General features: G+C 48.0%; 1 protein-coding gene across 2 annotated transcripts in view; it reads left to right on the top strand.

Annotated features, from left to right (window-relative positions):
• RBM6 (RNA binding motif protein 6) overlaps positions 1–12,336 on the top strand; it is a 57,697-nt gene that overhangs the window by 34,274 nt on the left and 11,087 nt on the right. For both annotated transcript variants that reach the window (XM_032120747.1, XM_032120748.1), the window contains 5 exons: positions 7,102–7,176; positions 8,728–8,788; positions 10,227–10,295; positions 11,409–11,660; positions 12,148–12,308. In XM_032120747.1, coding sequence (XP_031976638.1) covers positions 7,102–7,176; positions 8,728–8,788; positions 10,227–10,295; positions 11,409–11,660; positions 12,148–12,308 — 618 coding nt within the window. The remainder of the gene's footprint in view (positions 1–7,101; positions 7,177–8,727; positions 8,789–10,226; positions 10,296–11,408; positions 11,661–12,147; positions 12,309–12,336) is intronic.

The following is a 12,336-nucleotide window of genomic DNA, read 5'->3' as shown; positions in this document are numbered from 1 at the left end:
GAAGCTAGAGGTCAGCATTAGCCAGGCAGGGATGCATTAGGGCCTTGAGTGGCAGGTGAAAGTCCACTTGGCTTCACTGGATCAAAGAAAACTTTCAGATGTGTTGCAATCTCCTTAAAGGGTGAAATGCAAAAGCTATTAATATCACCTACTGCCCAAAGCTGGCCCCTGAGCATGTGAGGTCCTGAGCACATTGTGTGTTTTCTCAAGCTGTGGCGCATCACTGTTACTCTTCCTTGAGCTGTAATAGGGAGCTTGCCTGTGCCCACCGTTTTGGTGCTCTCGGAGCAAATGCTGTGTTTAAAAGATAAACACTTTGAGAGTCCTAACTTGGAACTGAATTGGAGTTCAAAATTCAGGCATTAAAATGTAGAGAGCTGGCATAGTCTGAAAAGCAATTTCTGTGTGTATTTGCGAAAAGAATATCAGTGGGGGGAGGTGAGCTGTAGAAAGATACTGGGACTTGCTTAAAAGGAGTATGGCTGGTATCCAGGGAATTTAGAAATCGTAGGAAGAAAACTGGAGGTGTCTGTGGAAATAAGGTACTTAAAGGATGCAGACTGGCACCTTCTGCTAAAGGACAAATGGCCTGGGTAACCAGGCAGGAAGAGAGGCCTGAGGAGGGAGCAAATAGATAAGGAAGCTTGTGGCACGGTGGATGGTCCCAGTGCTAGTGGGTAATGGGTTTTGAAAAAAAAAAAAAAAGAGTTTGAAAAAGAGGTACTGGGAGTTATCTGGGATAAAGTAATCCTTATATAGCATCCTAATCTGTTACATTTAGCTACTGAATCTTTAGGACTCTCTCAGTTATCCTCCTAATGCCTCAGTTCTGTGTTAGTGCCAGTTTTGTTTAACATGCCCATCAGTGGTGTGCCTGAAGCAGTGTTCTGTCAGCTCAGGATGGATGGTGACAGCTTTGGGCTCTCAGTCTCAGGCCTCCGCTGACCTTGAAGACCAGGAACCCTGAGCATGCCATGCTGGTTAGCCTTGGATCGCTGTTGAAACAAATGCCTTGCTGCTAAATGCTTCAAGGTGATGCCACGTGCTCTTCAGCTCCAGAGTGTCTCTAATGCCCAAGAGCCAAATATCCTGCTCTTTGGGTGACCACTAACACAATGTTTATGTTGTCAGTTGTTATCTCAGTGTTAGTATTGATGGAAATCTGCAATAATAGTACACAGCAACGTTGTTTGGATCCATTTGGTGATATAACAGTTCCTCAGAGATCCACCACTTTTCAAACCATCCTTTTCCCCTGTATATCTTGAGTCTTTTGCCTTGGCTGTCAGCCACTCAGCAGCAGAGTGCTGGATGCACTTGCTAGATCAGGCCAATAAAAAGAAATCCCTGAGCTGTAACTGGTTTGAGAACTCGAGAAAGAGGCTGAGAGCCTTGGGGGAAATCCCACCTCATGAGGAATTTGCTTGTAGTTACTCTTGCTGTAGGAAATGCCAGATTGCTGCAGTACCCTGCAGCAGCCTGGATTGCTCTTGTTTCTTCAGCTCCATGTCACGCTCCATTTTCTAACTGTTTAATTACAGATGGATTGTGGTTTGTGGGTTCACAGCTTTTCTCATCTGCTTTTTGTCAGAGGTAAGCAGATGTACTGCCTGTTGCTCTGTACAGTTGAGTCCCTTGTACAGCAGCTGCTGATGAGTTCGGAGATAAAAACTTCAGCATATGGAAAACAGGGGATGAGAAGCCAGTTTCTGTGGCTGAGATGATCTTGTTCTGAAATATATCCAGCTGGTCTCTTATCCTCCCAGGTGTTGGCTCTCTGCTTTGTCTCAGGAAGGTGCTGCCTCCTCAATTTCACGAGCAGCTGGGGATAGTTAGGGAGACCTTTGGTGTTTGACCCCACCTGTCTGCCTAATTTGGAGGTGAGTCCTGTAAGAGAGAGAGCCCTGTGCTCTCCCTGCTAGCTCCCACCCAGCCTCTGCATGGTGCATGCCAGTGGAATAGGATGCTATTACGTAACTTGCATTGTGTGGCAGTTGGGGGTTGTTAAATCTGCATTTCTAATCCATACTCAAATAGGAGCAGAACTTGAAAACATTCTGATTTGTAGTTCCAATTAGATAACCCGGCTTGTGCTGTCAGTCTCTTGTCTCCTGTGCTGTGCCACCCAGTGCATTTGGAGGCCAGGGCTGGAATATACCCTGAGGGTGGTAAGAGCTTTTTATTCTGGGAAGTGCTGCTGGGACCAGGGGCACCCACTGCATTCCCAGACTGCTTGCTGGGGTAGTGTCTGAGCATTCCCAAGGCAATAAACACTTGTCATTAATCATTTTAAATGACTTTTAAATGATGGATGTATACTGATTTTTGGATAGCCATCCTAATTATAGTAAATATGCATAAGAAGGCTGAATTAACATCATGTAAACGAGGTTAATGCTGGTATTTTAATGTGACTGCTTTGCTGTGCTGCCCAAAAGTGTTATTTTGTCATAATCTTCATATGCAGTTTTTTATCTGTTTATAAATGGTATTTTCAGTTAATTTTTTATCATGTTGAACCATATCAGTCTTCCAACTTGGTTGTTACTCAGTAAGAAGGATACCTGAACCTTTCAGTTCATGGCACAGATATTTTCCATTTAATCAGACCATGAACAATATAAGGAAATAATTAGCTGAAGTGGTGTTTGGTTTGTGCATGAGCCAGCTGTTAAAGGAGGTCTGAAGATGATTCACTTGTGGTGGAGGCACCTCCTGCACTGCCTCAGGGTTGTAGCCAAGAAGAAAAGTTTGGCTTATTATTTCTTGTGGGTTTGGGTGCTTGGTAGCTGAGCCTTGGTTCTGTTCCAAAACTGATGCGCGCCGCCCCAGGTGTGTCATCTGTAAAGGTGACACTGACAATTGCAGTTCCACTAAGTCAGGCACTCATGGTGTTCCTTGTGACTAGGGATGGTGGCATCCTGGATGGATGGCTGCTGCCATCACCCTGGAAGGGCTGGAGCACAGTCCTCCACAGGAATCCATGGTGATGTCGGTTGCCGCATCCACATCTCCGTGCGGTTTCAGAGTCCCTGCGGTCGCTGCCAAAGCATGACCTGTGGGGTGAAATACCTGGAGAGCTGTCAGCTCATTGTTTGGAGGCTCCAAAGTGAGATTTTACTGAAGGTTTTAGTGTTTGGACAGATTCAGTTAAAGCAGAAGTCTGGTTTGATTTGAGGGAGTGGCCGTGTTCCGAGAGCTCTCCCTCCACATTTCCAGTTTTCTAGGTCACTCTTGGATGCTCTAATTTTTTTTCAGAGAAACAGTTAGCAAAAGCTTTGACACTGATGATTTGTATTCTGTCATCTCAGTCTTGAGAGCAAAGAGATACTTTTTTGGCAAGTTCTCCCCCTCCTCAACCCCCAGTCATCATCATTAAAAGGCTGTCAACAAGCATGAAAAATCCTAGCGTGCCAACTGTAAATGCTAATTGACAGACAAGCAGCTGAAGCGGTGGCTTGTGCAGTGCCTGACCTGCAGCAGGCTGTCTCCTGGCCCTGGCAGTAGCTCCATAGGTTCCCTAGGAAGTGGGATCGGAGTGCTCAGTGCTCACATACCTGCAGAGCCAGGCTGGGCTCTGTGCAGAGCAGTGCTGTTCCAAACACGGTAAACTAGAGGTGAGCTAAGCCCAGCCTCATGAGTGAGTGTGACATGTCCTAGGAGTGTGGTCTGGCTTTTTTCTTGCAGGTAGGCCTACCTTCCTGGTATTCTTTAATACTTCTCTGGGGACAAAAAGCTTGGAAAATGCTTTAGTAAAACTAGCTTTGTTGCTGAAGCCATATGCCCTGCTGACACAGTCTCCAAAGTGCTGTCGGAAGGATTGCATCACCTGTGGATATCATGGCTAAGGGATTTTCTTCTTTTTCTTTCCCTCTGTAAAAACAACGTGTTCCTGTGGGGTTTGTCCCTGCTCAGTGGAGAGCTTTGAGATGGGGCTGCGCTGTGTGTGCTCTCTGCAAACAGGCTTTATGGGTTGCTGGCACAGCTCTCTAGGACCATCACATGGTAGGGTTGCTCCATGGATCATTCTGCTGACAGGAGTATTTACATACTTGGCCATAGGGCAGATTTTTCAGTAGCTGAAATGGCTGGGACTGAATTGTATCACTTAGATTAGAATCCAATGTTGCATCTCCAACGACCTCTAAGCAAAATATCCATGTATGATTGTGCTTGAAAGGTATCAAACAGTAGCACAAATTACTCCCAACAGTAAAGTCCTGATGCTCTGTTTTGATGCATTTGGCAGTTCAGAAAACAGTAGAATCTGCTCATGCCCTTGGAAATCTGGGCATTTCCATGGCAGAGAGCTTGGTGTCCTAGTACTGCAAAGCTGTGCTGCCTTTTAAACCCTTCACTGGTGAGTCAACTCCTGTGTTTACTGCTAGTTATGAGGGGGAGGTTCCTGACTTGGAAGACCAGAGAGACATTTCTGTTTCACTCTGACTTAGAAAAAGCCAAGCTGCTCCAAAGTACAGGGTATTAAAAATACAGAGGAATTAACAGACATAGTGCAGGTTGGTGAAAAAGTCCAGGATAAAATGCCTGAATGTGGAAGAGATATGGTGCCAGACACTATATGTGGCATGCTTTAAGCTTACCCTTTTTCCCCCCCTAGCACTGTTCCCTGAAATTCTCAGAAAATCTTTGTGATTTCACCAAGATCTGCTCAACTGAAATCTGCTCAATTGGACTGAAATTTAGGGTATTACCCAAAAATTTTGCACAGTAAAGGAAGATCTAGGTGAAGAAGAGTAAGCAGAGACAAGCACTATAAGAAATAAAGGTTCTGAAAATATTTGCAATGGAATCTAGTAATAAAGTAGGAGAATGAGGAATTCAAAACTACTGAATCCTGACAATATGTGTCCTGAGTGAAAGACTCATTTTTGGAGAGTTAAATGATGATTGCAACCTTGAAAATTACTTTATCGAGAAGAAATCAGTAAGAGAGAGCTTGCTGAAAAAGTGAGCAGGCAATCAGCAGGGTGTTAGGGAAATCAGGGAGTAATTATGCAAGTGACACTTTCTGCAGCCTCCGAAAATGGAATTTGCAGAAGGGACCAGCACCGCCAGCACAACATGCACTTAAATACCATTTTCCATAAAACCAAAAATAATCTTCAGGCTTTCTGGCAAGGTTTGTCCTCAATGGCTGGTAGAAGGCTGAAGCTCTGTGACGGATTGCCCTGCCAGAGGAGGTGTTCTCTAATCGAGTTTTTTTGTTTCCTGAGCTCGTAGGCAGAGCTGCAGCTGCCTGCTGAGGGGCTGCTGTTCCTGAGGACTTCCCTGGGCTCATGAGGATGTGCACCCTGCCTTCTCCTCCTGCCTCTGATCAGTGTGTCCTGAGGCACACGTGGGCATTTCTACCCTGCTCCTGGCACTGCCCATCTCTTGAGTGTGTGCTGAGATGTGATGGGTGCCCTGCTTGGGAGAGGGAGCACATCTGTCTTAGAGGGACCAATATTCGCAGTGGGACAGCCTTGACTTCCACTTCCCTTTCTCACTTGTGTTTCCCCACGTGCCTTAAAGAAGGTGCAAACCCTCTTGTAGACATGTGAAGTGGGCAATAATCCCTGCTGTGAATAGACCCTGAGCAGATTCTCTGAAGATGCAGCAGGGTGCTCTGTGTGCACACACCAGCCTTCGGCAAGGTCCAGGAATGGCTTGGCTTTCTGTCAGGCAAAGGCAAATCCATGTTGGAAAGCAGTGCTTGAGCAGCTGGGTGGCAGAAAGGAACCCCTCAAAGTGTTCAGCATAGGCCTGTTAGGAAAGGATGGCTTTGGTCCATAAAAGGGAGGATGTGAAGAGGGGAGGTGGTGGAACCCTGCTGTGTTCTTTCGTAGGAGTTAAAGGCTTGTTGTACTGCCACTCAGTGATTCCCTCCTATGAACTCTTCACTCCCACTTTACATATTCCCTAGCATCTCCCTCACGTTCTGCACAGCAGTTTATGCATGGATATATCATGACTTCTGAATAATAACTCTGGGAACTTGTTTTCTCATGTTCATGGTTTGCACTGGGGGTTTTTGCGTGATGAGGCTACTGGGTCAGAGTACCTGGGAAGCTTCTGACTCAGCAGAGGCCCCCAAAATAGGCTGGGACCATTTACAGGTCCCTGACATCTGTCTGTGCTATCAGGCAGCTGCTCTCCTGGGACTTGGGAGACCTGGGTCTGGGTCTCTTTATTGATACAGCATCTCAAATTGTGGTATTGGGCAATCCAGGCTGCCTGGTCTGGCAGTGCCTCCAGTGACAGGAGATGTTTCATGGCTATGTACATCTGTGACTCGGCCTGCCTGCGTCCTGCATGCCCAGGCATGGCCTGTTGTCCATGGCAGAAGGGAGCCACCAGGAATCATCGCTGCTCTGGGCAGGAGCTGGGGAACTTGTACCTACGACCCATTTTATCTGCATTTCAGCAGAGCTTGTGGGTGTGTTGGCACCTCTCCAAAGCATCACGTGTGGATCTGGAAGCAGTGTGTCTGTCGGCAGTGGAGCCCCTCAGGTGCTGCTGCTCAGGTGCTCAAGGCCAGCCTCAGCAAGGAAGGGCTGGCTGCAGAGCAGTAGCTCTGCTGGCTGCAGGGCCAGTGGCAGATTTCTGGTGTATTTCTCTGAAGAAAAGCCATGGTTCCATGACTGGCATGAAGACTAACCCAAGTATGAAAATTCTCTCACCGGAGAGGATTTTTCCACGCATTCCTCCTCAAGTAGCTGCCTTGAGGCCAGCCTGGTGGTGGCTGGTGTGAGGGAGTCTGTCCAGCTGCCCCTTGCCAGCACCTGGACTAAAGCAGGTTAAAGCAGTTTCCCACTCTAGTTATTTGTCTCTGCTCTTCCTGGGATGTGGCAAGGCCTCTGCTGCCTGTCCCTCTGGAGCTGCCTAACACAGCCCTGCAGCCCCATGCTAGAGCAGGGCACAGGCTGTTTCCCTCCCACTTCCATGGCAAAGCTCCAGCTAACTGAGCTGGGAGGCTTTCTCCCCCTTTCACCCTGTTTCGCTTGCAAAAGCTTTAGGAACCAGAGCTTTCACCCCTTTCTTTGCCTCTGAGTAACCTGCGTGTGCTGGGCACGTTCGTCATTTCCCTCCTTGTCTCAACAGGGAACTCTTACGATCGGTGGCAAAGAAGTGACCCTTGAATACACTCCGTGCCCAGAGTTTTGGCGCTGCAAACGTGTAAGTATGTGCTCAGAGCTGTGTTGTGCTTCCCCTGCTGGCACTCGTGGCAGTGGCAGCTCAGAGGAGTCTTAGGTATTTGCTCGGTGGCCAAAATCCCTCAGAGTAATACCTGCCCTGAAGCTCTTGCCTCTTCTAAACTGTGCTTTTGCCTACCTTGTTTTTGGTCCCACCTCTGAGTGCATGTTGCTCAGGTACAGCTAGCCAGATTTTTATGCACAGAGCAGCCTTGTCCCTGTGCAGTGATTCCTTTTTAACATGTGGGAAAAATAGCGTGTGGATCCTTTCTCCTTAAAAACCACAATGAGACAGTGATTCCGCCGACCGGAATGGAGCAGGCTTCACTCTGGTTCATGTGTGTAACCACCCCTCTGCCTCACACAGGAACCTGTGGTCTAGCTGTGGCTGTAGAAAGTGTAGCAGGAAAGGAAGCATGGAAATGGATCCAAGTCTACTGCATGCTGGAACTGGCTCATTTCTGGGAAGGCACAGTTGCCCAAGGGTCAGTTTGTTCCTGTGCCCTCCCCAAGGTTCTCCCAGAATGGGAATTTGCAGCTGCAGCAGGCTGGAGGGGATTGCTGGAGAAAGGACAGGATTGTTGCTTGCATTCCCACTGACTGCAGGCTGAGTGGTTGCAGCAGGACATGAAGGGATTGGTTCTAAGAGTCCCACCTTGACCACTGGATCACCCTGGGCTACAGAGACCCTCATCCAGCTGACTGGATGCACTCAGCTGCAAGCAGAGCTGTTGCTCAGTGTCTCATCTCTGCTTGCAGCGCTCCAGAGATGGAGACGCAAGTTTCAGGCAGTGGTTTCAAACAGCTCTCAGTGCACTGAGGTGGCTGCACTGTATCTCCCCACTGTTGCTGTGTGTAGCCATGGCCTGAAGGAGCTTCCTTGTGCCCCAGAGCATTCACAAGGCTTCAGTTAATAGGAAAGAATTGTTATGAAACAAAAGCAATGCATTTACAGAGAGCTTAAGGAGGAGGTCAGGAATGCTGTGTTTGGAGAGAGCTGTGAAGACTGGGCACTTGGCTCTCCCCACGGTGGCTCTAGGTGGTACCATCCAAGGTACCACCCAAGCCTGTACAGCTCTGCCTCTTGGTTAGCAGACACCTCATCATTAACTCTGCAAATTACATCAGTTTCTACAGTTCAGCTCAGATAAGGACTTCATCACTGCTTGAGGGGTGAGTTCAGGTTAGAGATTGCCAAGGTAACTTTGGACCCTTTGAATCAACACTGTGCCTAGCAGGGAGCTTTTGATGCAGCATCTCTTGAGAGGGGGAAGAGTTACGTCTCAAGGACTAGAGAATAAATCTGTGCTCAGAAGTTGTGTGAAAGCCCTGTTCCCAAGGCAAACCCAGCTGAGAGTCATATGAGCATTTATCTGCAATTCCAGCCAAGGTCCCTGCTGCTATTACTCATCACTGTAACTTTTTCATGGCTGCTACTTTCTGAAAGCACACTGCAGAGTCTGGAATTCTGTAGCAGGTTGTACCCACTGCCTTCAAAACACAACTTCCTCATGCTGTCCATCTTCCATTGCAGTGTAAGGTGTGTACTGTGGGCTACAGATCTTCCTGTTCCTATTGCAAGCTCCCAAGAGATGGTGAGTATATCTGGTCCACTGAGCTTGGTCGGTTAACAGTTTCATCTATCCTGACAAGTAAGTTTCTCTTCTGGCTTCCTGTGGCATCCCTTTTGCTGGACTAGCTGAGCACTGTGTAGGAGGATTGTTAGTTTTGCTTCACTTAAACCCTTTTTGCCTGTCCGCACTAAAGCTATTACGTGCAATGCTGTCAGGCTCTCTGCTCTTGGGAGGCTTGCTGGAGAGGTGTCTTACTGCCCACAGCCTTCCCCTCCTATTCTCTGGCATTGTCCTTCATCCACGGAGTTATGGTTGTGTGTCCTCTGGGACTGTGAGCTGGTACTGCTGGCCATAGGTGAGATGGTTTCACCTCAACCCACCTTCCTTGGGAGATGCAGCTGCATGTTTTTAGTGTCACTCAGAAACACTGATTTGCCTCACTTTTGATACTCTCAGAGTAGGATCACAGAATCATGGAATCATTAAAGTTGGGAAAGACCTCTGAGACTGAGTCCAGCCATTAACCTGTCATTGCCAAGCCCACCACTAAGCCATGTCTCTTAAGCACCACACCTACATGTTTTTTTAACATTTCCAGAAATGGTGATTCCACCACTTCCCAGGGCAGCCTGTTCCAATGCTTGATTGCCCTTTTGGTGAAGAAATTTTCCCTCGTATCTAACCTAAACCTCCCCTGGGGCAACTTGAGATCATTTCCATTCATCCTGTCTCTTGTTGCTTGGGAGAGGAGATTAGAGGTGAATCCAGGATTGGAATTGCTGAACTCACCTTGCTGGCTGTAAAAAATGCATGAGAGGAGTTCTCCAGGAGCTTCTCCTCGCCCCACCAGCACCTCTGCTTTTTGAGGTGGGAGGGCACAAAAGCCAAAGCACACTTTCCTTGAGGAACTGATTTCTTTGGGATGATGGCTGTGCCAACCTTCACCATCCCTGGGTGCAGCACCTGGGGCCACAGTGCCACGAGTGAGTTCTCCACACTCCTCTGGCACTGCCTGTGCATTCCAGCCACTGTGTAAGCCTTGACTCAGTATTTTTGAGCAGACTTCTATGTACTGCCCTCCTGGCCTGAGCAGAAGAGCAATACATCAACTGTTGATGCACAGATCTCTATTTACTGAAGCACGGTCCCTGTTGTTGTGCTTTCTGTGCTCTGTGGCTCCTCCATCAGTGCTGTGAAGGCAAAATTCACACAGCTGGCCCAACACAGCTGTGGGTTGTAATGAAACTGCCCAGGAGCAAATTAAACAGAGCCTTTAAGCTGCTGTGAAGACAGATTGTGGAGAATGCTTCTTGCTGACATGCTTTTCTTGGGAAAAGGTGCAATAAGGTAACCTCTCTATGACTGGGTGAAGCAAAACAACTCTCTAGGCATTTACAGTGGTTCCTGCAGCTTTGTGACTGATGGGTGTGAAATGGACTTTAATGTGCCTCTCTTACAGGGAGCAGAGCAGGCCCAGAGTCCAGAGGTGGTGCTGAGGGAGAGGACACATCGGCTGAGCAGGAATTCAGTAAGAGAGTTGCCCTCCCCATCTCTGGGGTTGTGCTCGTGTCTTTGTGATTTGCACAGGCAGTTTTCACAGCTGCAGGTGCAAAGTGGTTTCATGTGCAAATTTTACATGAGGTTCTGTAGCCAAAACTCTGCATGCTACAAACTGCAGACAAATGAGTAGAAGCCTGTCCAAGGTGAGCTGTGCTGGCAGCCAAGCAAGGCACTGTGCAGCTTTCCCAACAGTTGTGTGCAAAAGCATCGTGTGTTCTGCCATGCCGCCCACTGCCCAAACAGAATGAGAGCAGGGACTTGCTCTCAGGGACATTAAAGAAGGAAGCTTCACTGTATCACGTCTTGCACCCTCATTTCCTTCTCTTTGTGGGAAGAGGCTTCAGCAGCAGGTGCAAGGCTGGTGGTATCTGCCTTTGCAGCCTCACAGATTTGGCTTCCCTTTGCAGCAGTGTTAGAAGCTCAGGTAGGGATCTCTTTTGCAGTGAAACCAGGCCGTTCAGAGGCCTTCAAGCACAGCAACTTGTTGGGGTTTATCTTCTCTGAATGGCATAGGTAGACTTGGGGGGGGGGGCGGGGGGAAAGGGTGTTCCCACATTGTTTCTGTATCATCTGTGGTCAGTAGGCACCTGATAAAATCTGTGACTGTATTATGGATGTGTTTCACTCAGCAGTCAAGGGGGTCTGAACCCAGTTTTCCTCTAGCATAGAGACAGGGTGACAGTTACTAGTTGATATTGCTCAGTTGTGGATGATCAGGAGTGCATCATAGATAGTAAGGATATCACTGCCATATAGGTTATCCTGAGCATGGAAGGAGTGTTTCTAAATCCATCCCTGAATCTTGTTTGTTCAAGGAAGAGCCAATCCTATAAAGTGGCCAGAAAGCCTCTTGTCTTTGATGGGAAGTCTTGTAAAGGAGCCCAACACAAAACAAGGCAGTGGAAGGATAACAGTACCTGAACAAACCTTGTGTCTGCCAAGTGTTAAGACAGTGGATATGCAACAGGCAGTACAGATTGGCCTTTTATAAGGAGCACTGCTGCAAGGGTCAGAAAATAGGAGAAGAAAAATACCTGCTGAAACATTCTTATGTGAAACCAGTCCATTTCTCCTCTAATAGCAGAGACAAAGCTTGAAACACCCGAGCAAGAATTGTCAGGTCAACCAGGATCTCCAAAGCAGCCTCTCCAGCCCTCAGTTCCTGCTCCACAGCAGGAATGTCAGCCTCAGGAGCAGGAGCCAAGGAAGAGAGATGAAGGGAGAGAGCGTCGGCCCTCACAGGAGAAGAGAAGGGACATGGACCGGCACCAGGAGCCGCCCTCTCAGAGGGAAGCAGAGGAAGCCACGCCACCAGATGGTGGAGGCAGCAGAAGTGAGTGACACAAAGAACAGTTTTGGATTCCTCTCGCTTGCACTCCATGAGGCCATCTGCAGAAAGGGCAGCATTTCACTAAAACCTCTGGAGGCTATTTTCTGTGTTGTGCAAATCCATGGCATCAAGAAATGAAGGCCTGTCCAGCTCCAAAGGTGCTGACAAATTGTCTTTAGGAAAATTAATTCAGGCTTCTGGGTGGTGCAGTAAACTTAGCACAGCTTCAAAAGCCTCTTGGGCCAGCAGTTACCCTAGGCTGAGCTCTGAGAAGGGGCTATTTTCTACTATGTTTTCTGGGCAGGAAAGGTTAGCAACTGGAGGCAATACTCTGAGCATCTTGCAAAGTGGAAAGCAAAAAGCAATGGCTTTGAGACTCAACTGTGAGAAACTGTGCTCTTACTTTGAGTGGGTTTGGTAAAACTTGGTTATAAATTCTTTTTTTCGCTACTTTTTCTTCCCGGGCCACCTCCCTGATGGTGTTTCTCAGCAATTATGCTGAAGCGAATCACTCGGTTCACCCCACCTGAGGTGATTGTGAGGCTCCTGGCCCCGTACGTGCGTCTGTCCACGTCCAGCGTGCGCATCATGAAGAACAAGGCTGGGCGGATGGGGCAGACCTATGGCTTCATCGAGCTGGAATCCCATGCTGTAAGTAGTTTCCTGCTTTCACCTGCTC

Source organism: Corvus moneduloides, chromosome 11 (assembly GCF_009650955.1).
Source record: "Corvus moneduloides isolate bCorMon1 chromosome 11, bCorMon1.pri, whole genome shotgun sequence".
NCBI lineage: Eukaryota > Metazoa > Chordata > Aves > Passeriformes > Corvidae > Corvus > Corvus moneduloides.
The sequence above is the reverse complement of the archived record's forward strand: the minus strand, read 5'-3'. Positions and strand labels throughout refer to the sequence as shown.